Source organism: Chenopodium album, chromosome 21 (assembly GCF_948465745.1).
Source record: "Chenopodium album chromosome 21, dcCheAlbu1.1, whole genome shotgun sequence".
In the NCBI taxonomy this organism is placed as follows: domain Eukaryota; kingdom Viridiplantae; phylum Streptophyta; class Magnoliopsida; order Caryophyllales; family Amaranthaceae; genus Chenopodium; species Chenopodium album.
Genome location: NC_137854.1, coordinates 13239350 through 13248256, shown reverse-complemented (window position 1 = coordinate 13248256; position 8907 = coordinate 13239350). Strand labels below are relative to the sequence as shown.

General features: G+C 33.6%; 1 protein-coding gene across 2 annotated transcripts; it reads left to right on the top strand.

Annotated features, from left to right (window-relative positions):
* The first annotated feature begins 1893 nt into the window (after positions 1–1893).
* On the top strand, positions 1894–3994 carry LOC145601191 (zinc finger protein CONSTANS-LIKE 16-like). Of its 2 annotated transcripts, none has more exons than XM_081657145.1 (2): positions 1894–3265; positions 3436–3994. In XM_081657145.1, exons 1-2 carry the CDS (start codon positions 2195–2197, stop codon positions 3694–3696), a joined length of 1332 nt encoding a protein of 443 aa, XP_081513271.1. In that variant the 5' UTR covers positions 1894–2194; the 3' UTR covers positions 3697–3994. The 2 variants fall into 2 exon arrangements, with proteins under 2 accessions (XP_081513271.1, XP_081513270.1); XM_081657144.1 differs by having other exon boundaries at positions 1897–3265; positions 3433–3994.
* Positions 3995–8907: the final 4913 nt, after the last annotated feature.

The window sequence follows — 8907 nt, the reverse complement described above, 5'->3', positions numbered from 1 at the left end:
CATTTATTCCTACGCAATAATAAGGTACGCAATATATCAGTAGGAGTACCAATTTATTCTTTAGTCATAAATTCACGAAAGACATGACACCAAATTAGTTAGGAAATAACAAAAAAAAATACTCCATTTAACATTAAAGGCTAATAAAATGACTTGGAGATCAGATAGGATAAAATATTGAGAAGCTAGATTTATAAAAAAATGTCAAAGCGTAATTCCCTACTATTTTTCACTATGTTTCGGGCAATTGATCATTGGCTGGCCTATTTATCTTTCCATTATTTCCTTGTATATTGTAGGTACTTTAAGAATATACGAAATATATACTTTGCGATATTTGCTGGAACTGAAATATCTATGAAGATTTTATATTTAGGCCCCGTTCTCTTTACCTTATTTTTGCTGAACTGAAATTATTTTTACTGAAAGAAAATTTTAGTTGATGAATTTAAATTATTTTCACTGAACTTAAATTAGTTTTACTGAATTGAAATTATTTCTGCTGAACTGAAATTATTTTTACAAATTTTCTATTATAAGTCTTCTTTACGAAAACTGAATTTTACTGAACTGAAATTATTTTTACTGAACTGAAATTGATTTTACTGAACTAAACTTATTTTTACTGAACTGAAATTATTTATACTTAATATTATTTTTTAAGGTAAAGAGAACAGGGCCTTACTCTAATTTCATAGTACAATGAGACATTATTTTGAATATTTTCCATCTAACATTACTCTAATACAACACATATGTTCCATTTAACTAGCCATTAGCCAAGCATATGTTCCAATTAACTAGCCAAGCATGCATGTTGGGTGGAGTTGGTAAGGACTCGCCATTATTTTGAGTTTTTGACTTTTGGAAAAAGTGTTCCGTTATATGGTAAGAATCATTTACTAATTACTACTTTACTAAACTATACCAATATTACATGTTGATACCTATTTAGATATTAGACTATCTTAAAATGTATTCAAAATGTTTGTTAATTTCCTTCCTTTTTTTTTCACAAGGTTAATTTCCTTGCTTATTACTCCGATCCCTTCATCTCAAAAAGTTCTTTTTTAATAATGCTTGTCTTATGGAAAAAGCCAATGCTGAAAGAACTTTTAGAGACAAAGGGAATATATAATGATTAAAAAAAACACGGAATAGAGTTCAATTGTTTACTAATTAAATTGATAGGCAACATGCGATGATAAAGATGATGTAGCATTTTCAAGGCAACAACGACTCTAAAGATTGTTATTTTCCTCAAAATCAAACTCTACTTGCATAGCAATAAACCTTCATTTGATGAACTAAACATCACCGTATATCTACGACATACTTTATACCGTATAAAAACAAGGACTTAAGATCTCACTCGATAGCAATTCGAATAAATAACAAAATCGGACAACCCAACTTGACCATAATGTAACATTATTAGCAAATACTCAACTATACATATTTCCAAAACACTGAAAACCAAACCATTGTGATGTGGGGAAGAAAAACAGTGGTAATAACAGTGGATAAAAGCACATAATTTGGGACCGCAAAGTTAAGGGACTCCATACTTGAGAAATACAAGTTTACTTGGAAATTGACCATACCAACAAATTAGTCTTTTTCATAAATTTATCACTAAACATATAATATATGCCCACTTTTATTCATTATAATTGAAAGTGAGAGATTTTTTGGTTGAAATATCATAAAATCATATGCTCATCCTCATCAAAAGAAAAAACCCATATTGGACCCACAAGAAATCCCTCTAATATAATTTCAACCAATGAGGGGCCTTGTTTAAGGATCAACTTTATAAGCTTAGCCAATTAGGTATAAGATAAGGCTTTTTTTGGCTTTTTTGTTTGGTCCCCAAAAGTGTAATTTTCTCTCACATTCACCCGCCACCTCACTAGTTTTTGTAATCTAACTATTGCGCTTTTCAAACTGTAAAAAGCGCACATATAATTTGGTCCCTACTCTTTACTCCAAAAATAGCCCCTTAAACCCTCCTAAAAGTCTTGCAATTATTGTACACAACACTACCTTCCGCTCCTACTCACGCTATTTGTAGCACAACTACTATTGTTTCTTGTTCTTCCTAAGCTCTTAAATTTTGCATCTCGCACCAAAACATCAAACACGAAAAAAAAATATATCTATCTATTAAAATTACGATTGTGAGATTAGAAAAATGGTATCGGATAAAAAAATTGCTAACGCAGTCAGTGGGAAGACTGCGAGGGCGTGTGATTGCTGCATAAGAAAGCGAGCCCGATGGTATTGCCCAGCGGACGATGCTTTCTTGTGCCAATCATGTGATGGGACCGTCCACTCTGCCAACTTATTGGCCCGGAGGCATGAGCGAGTCCGTTTGAAAACGGCCTCGCTCAAGCGAGCCGCTGATGATCCTCAGCGGCCCGATTTGCCTTCGTGGCATCGTGGGTTAACCCGAAAACCTCGAACACCACGCCACGGGAAACATCAATCAAAATTCGAGGAACGAAACCCGCTTCATGTGATTGTTCCGGAGCTCGGGATGGAGGAAACGACATCATCCCAAGACGGTGAGTCGGAGGAGCAGCTTCTCTACCGTGTCCCTGTTTACGACCCCTTCGTAACCGATTTCCGTTCCTCACCGACGGTCGATGACATTCGACCGTTGGAGCTCGAGGGAGGATCGGATGTATCAAAGAGCACGATTAGCAATTCGAAACAATCCCCTGATAATTACATACCATCTGACATGGATCTCGAAGAATTTGCTGCTGATGTCGAGACCTTACTAGGAAAAGGTCTCGATGATGAATTATATGGGATTGAAGAGCTTGGACTATTAGATTGTAGTCCAAGCATTAATAATAACAATATCAATGAGAATTATATTGGTAAAATCGTAAAAGAAGAAGATGAATTGTGTGATGAAGGAGAAATGATAATCAGGGGATTTGAGATTGAGGCAGAGAGCAATAATGTAGTGATCAAAGAGCCTCTCGAGCTGAGCTTTGTTTATGACGAACACGATTTCGGGGCTACTTGGGAAGACGAGGATGATCATAAAAAGAGTATGATGATCGAGCCATCAGTTATAAATGAATCTTTCAAATTGGAAGAAAATGATGAAACAGAGAAAAATAAGAGGAGTAACATTTTATTGAGGCTAGATTATGAAGCAATAAGTAACGCATGGGCTAAACAACGCTCCCCTTGGATTAACGGACAACGCCCCGAAATTAATCTCGACGATTGTTGGCCTCATTGCACGGTAATGTTTTCAAAATTTAATTCGCGCATTCTTAACAAACTTAGAACTAATGTAAAACTAATTTTTATTTTGTAGGCGATACATTTATATTTTTTAGTGTGACCATCTAGTCTTATGGTGACGCGTGTTAGTGTTACACATTGTTAATGTTGTTTGTGTTTTAACAGCAGGGAACATGTGGGCTAGATGGAAGTCGTCATCAAATATATGGAGATTATCAAATATTGGGATTTGTAGGAAATGGAGGAATCGGGGATGGAGGAAGGGAGGCAAGAGTGTCGCGGTACAGAGAGAAGAGAAGGACAAGGTTGTTCTCGAAGAAAATAAGGTATGAAGTTAGGAAATTGAATGCAGAGAAGAGGCCAAGAATGAAAGGAAGGTTTGTTAAGAGGTCTTCCTTTGCAACAGCAAATGCAGCCTTTCCTAAGTAGTTCAATATTTTGTTTATATTAGGGAATTTACATAAATGCAAACCTTGTAATTTTGGTTATACTAAAATTATATGGGCCATTTTTTGTACACTATAGGAATATAACTATGTAAGTACGAGAGAGACTTTGTATTAGAAGAGAGTCTCATAATAACTCGATATGTTTTAGGTTTGAGCTCGAATTAAATTCGAGTAGTATCATACACATTGCTATTTTGTGTGTGGGAGTTGTAGTTGTTAATGTAACAAGTTAACAACCAATAAATGCATGAGAAAATTTAAAACATTGCCATTTCACATAGATCGGCACTAAAGCTGAAATATGCTTATATTTGTACTCGTTTCATGCGGAATACTCATTTAACATAGGTAAGGTTTCCAAATAGGGAGTTTAAGGCTCCGTTTGTTTTAATCCCGAGGCCTAAAGTCATGGGAAAATCATTTTCTTAGATTATATTAAAGGGAGCATAAAACGAGAAATTTAAATTCATTGCAATTTGACATAGGTCAACATCTTAATTAATTAGTACTTGTTATTTTAACTTATTTCAGAAAAAATAAGTTCAGATAAATTCAAATCAGAGTTAATAAGTTCAGATAAGATAAGTTTAGGAAAAATAAGTTCAGATAAGTTTGGTAAGGGTTAATCAGGGTTGTAGAAGTTCAATCTATCTATTAACTAATACTAAAACAGAATATGCTTACATCATTTTTGACACATGTCAAGCTGGCATTTAAAAATTTCCCGCCAAAACAATATATGATGTCATCTTTAATTTAATTCAATTTAATTTAATTTTTATTTTTGTTATTTTCCTTAACTTATTTTTTGGAAGTATGTTGTATAGTTTTATTAGGAAAACATGCGTCATTAATGTGGGAGGGGGGTTGGCTTCGTGGGTGAGGGATAGGGAGGGGGGTTGGCTTCGTGGGTGAGGTCGCCGGCGCCGGCCGCTGGCAGGAGGGAGGGGTGGCAGGGTTTTTTTTAAAAAATTTTCTTTTTCTTTTTAAATTTTTTTTTTAATAAACATAACAGAAATCCTAACGGATTCCGTTAAGTGGTAGTGATTTCTAACAAACTCTAATTTAGGTGGTTGCAAAGTAAAAAAAAAATTTAAACGGTAGCAAATCTGAAGCGAGGTGTTTTAGGTGGTAGCAAATGTCAAAAAATCCTATTTTTTCGGATTTTCATCAAGTACCTTAGAGGTTTAATAAAATTCACAAAGTATACCCCTTTGTATTTCAAAGTATATTACTAGATACCCTTGAGGTTTGTCAATAATATACCTAAAACCATTATTAATTCTTATGTATTAATTCTACTAATTAACTTAAACAATCTAAAATTAGTAAATTTATAGCTTGAATCAATGGTAAAAATAAATTTAAGAGTGGTCAAAGTAGTGTCTTATAAACAATATTGTTTGCTTTAATATTATAGATCTTCTTATGACTTAGTATGTAATGTTGGAGGAATTTCATTGTAGGTCAACTATTGGTTTTGAGTCATTTTTATGAGGAAATTTGCCTAGAATAGTACGAACTTTGCTCCATCTGCCCAAAATAATATCAATTTTTGATTAGTTTTTAATAATTTCAACTTTATATCCCATTAATTTCAACAATCCCAAGTGACTTGAAACCGGTTAAACTAATAAACATTTGTGACTTGGGATTATTTGCACACATTTCACCACCTTCCTTATTCCCACCCTGAAACCCCACCTTTCCTTTTCAAAACCCCCTAGAAAACCCATTCTGTAACACCCCAATAATTCTCTCTTTAAACCTCCGAGGACCCTAAATAATATTCAAGAGAATTACTGGCGTGCTACCGCCACGTGTTCAAACGTTAAGGCTTTATCAGAAAATAGCAGCGGAAAAACTAAATCAGTTATAAATAAGTTTCAAAACCAACGAATGAAACCAAATTAAGTCATACAACTTGGAACCATTAAGGCCCTTATTCAAAACCCAATAAAAGTAGTAAGTGATTAAATTCAGTGTTCAAATAAATTCAAACCCAAAAAAAATAGTGTCGAATAAAATCGAATTAAAATAAATTCAAACTTGCAAAATAAATAAAATGCAAACAACCAACTCTCTACTCAAGATCCCACAACCCTGATGAATGCTGCATGTGTAAGAACCTGTGGTAATTCTGCTCCTCAATATTACAAGTGTAAAAATTGGATCGTCACAGGGTCATTGAAAGGCGAAGGCCATGACCAAAGAAAAACACACAAAGCACGCAATCAGCAAAGCTGAGTACATACAAGCTGCAAAATAAATTAAGAAATCCATAACATGCTACTAATAATCAATCATCATGCATCATTAAATTATAGACTCAACACACGACTCAACTATTTATATTACTAAGACTCCATTGATTAATAATAGGTAAATCATTATTTTTATTCATTGGATTACGCAATAGACAAGGTTGTCCAACCCATGCTCCATTTGGAACATCAATAAAAGAAAAACCCCATGCCTCCTTTCGGAAACATCAATAAACATCCAACGACCACGGGCGCGACTCCGTGACCGTAGTTAGTATGAGATCTCACCTAACTCCTAGTTTTGAAAAATATTTGAAATAAGAGACTCGTAGATCAGACGGCCTCGAGAAAAGTACACGGCTAATACCCCATGTACCCCAACCCCTGATTGTCATTACTCCAGAAGTGCACCATCCAGAGTTTTATTGCTCATCCATCTTGCACTTTACGTGATTTACAGGGTTAGACTTGGTGATGACTCATATGCATAACACTACAATCAATCCAATATCAATTCAATCAAGTAAAACAACTTTTCAATTTCAATTCTTGATTTATTAGTGGCAAGCAACATTTATTATTTATTCCTTTACTACCTCGGTGTATAAACACCTTGAGTGCATAAGGCACCCCAAAACCTCAAGTTCGTCTTAGAAGACTTAAATTCTTCCTTTACTCATCCTGCTTGCATAATCATGAATGAGTAATAAATTAATCATTACACCAATCACATACCTTTGCCTCTAAGCGCACCTTGCATAATTAGAGCACAAATAATCCTTGCAATATAAAATAGTGCACGTCATACGAAATTCACAATGTATAACCAAACAATTTAACTCAATCATCTCTATACATGATACTAAGTTCTTGATCCGTCGTCCTTAAACATGCACCTAAAAGAAAGGTTTCGTAACTTGTACGTACCTTGAGCAAACGAATTGGTATGCCACTTTACTAACTAGAAATCACCTTCAATAAACTCCTGTCCTAAGCCAAATAATAACATCTCAATCAATACCCAATCAATCAAATTTACAGCAATACTAACTTATTTTAAAACCTTCAAAATCCAAATCAAACAACACTTTAAAACCTTCCCTTTTGTTAAAATTAAAGGCTTATATATAGTTCTTTAAATTTTTCTTCATAAAAACCTTAAAATACACTCTTATACATGAAATTACAGCAAGTTCAAAGTCTAATAAAAATCTAAAAATTATATAAAAACCCCTAAAAATCTCCCTTTTAATAGGTAATCACACCCTTTTATTAAAATCACAATTATACTACTTTAAATAAAATTCCAGCATTTTAAATACATCTTTATACTTAAGTTATCCATACAAAAATTAAAGTATCTCTTACCCTTTAAACTCAAGGATAAAATTTTAAAAAAACTTCGTTAAAAACCAAAAACTGCCCGAAAATCATATTTAGAGGCTGAATTTGGTCACGAGAGGGTGGTGCTCCCTTTTCTTAAAACGTTGTTTCCACATAGAAAACACTAATTTTTTGTCAAAATCGGATGAGTTTAGAACCTGATCGGGATTAAAACGGGATTAATATTAACGAACGGAAATCTAAAAATTAAAACACGAATCTATGTGTTCAAAATAATCTGGAATTAAGTTAAACTAATCAGTAGTTATAATCACCAAAATTTCAAAACATCATTACTATAAAAGCCCTAAATAAATTGTTCATAAAAACCCTAAAATCATGATTTTCAATAAATTGAAACCCTAGGTTTATAATTCATAAAATATGAAATTTATAACATAAATATAATCTGAAATTTATAATCTTTATACCATTAAAATATAATTTGATACAAAAAATATAATCTTTATACTAAAATCAAAACCCAAAACAATTAAATTAACATTAAGCAAAATAATGAAACAAAGGAGGATGAAAATAAGACTAACCTTTTTGTGTGGGAAATTTTTGGAGATTCATGGGGTATTTATAGGAGAGAATTATTGTAGGATAAAAAGAAAGATTGGGCCTCATAAAAATAATGGGTCGATTAAGTAAACAAATGGGTTAGGCTCGTGTGATTGGACATAAATTGTAGAATAAAGGTGCATAAAATAATTTGTTCAAATAATTTTCGACCCAGATTAATAATTTGAAACTTTTGAAATTAAATTATGAAAAATAACAAATAAATATTATAAATAAAATAAATTTTCATTTATAAAATATTTAAAAATACGGGGGATTACACATTCCCACCCCTGATACCCTAAACCGCCCCTCCCTCCCCCCCCCCCCCCCCCCCCGTAAAACCTTAGCCATTAGGGTTTTGAGGATGGGGCAGGGGTTGTCGTGGCTTTCAAGGGTGAGGGATGGGATTTCTAGGGGATATTGGAGGGGGGATCGGATCGGGGGAGTGGTGGATTTAGCTAGGGGGAAGATGGAGGGGCGGCACAAAACCAACGCGGGGGACGATTGTCTAGGTACCGGCAAGGGAGAGGGGTTGTGGTGGCGCTGCCAGTGGGGGGTCTAGGTTGAACCTGAGAAGGGGTGGTGTGTTTTTTAATAATTTTTTTATTTTAATTGGTTTTTGCTCTGTTATTTAACTTTTAAGTGTTAATTATTTTTAAGTAGTGTTGATTAATTCCTAATAATCATAATAATCTTTTTTTACAAAAATAAATTTAAACCAATTTGAAATCAACACGTGGCATATAAAATCGGTTATTGTATGTCGGTGACCTGTTAGGAGTCTTAGGACCAATGGTCCAGGACCATTACAAGAAATTCAAGTTAAAGTTTAGATTATTAAAAAAAATTAAATTTAAATATTTTCTGTGAATGTGCAAAATTGGGATTATTCTAGGCATTTTTTTCTTTTTGTTAACATATACAATATTGATTATTTATTACGTTGTCCTTACACACCTGCAACAAAATTTCGA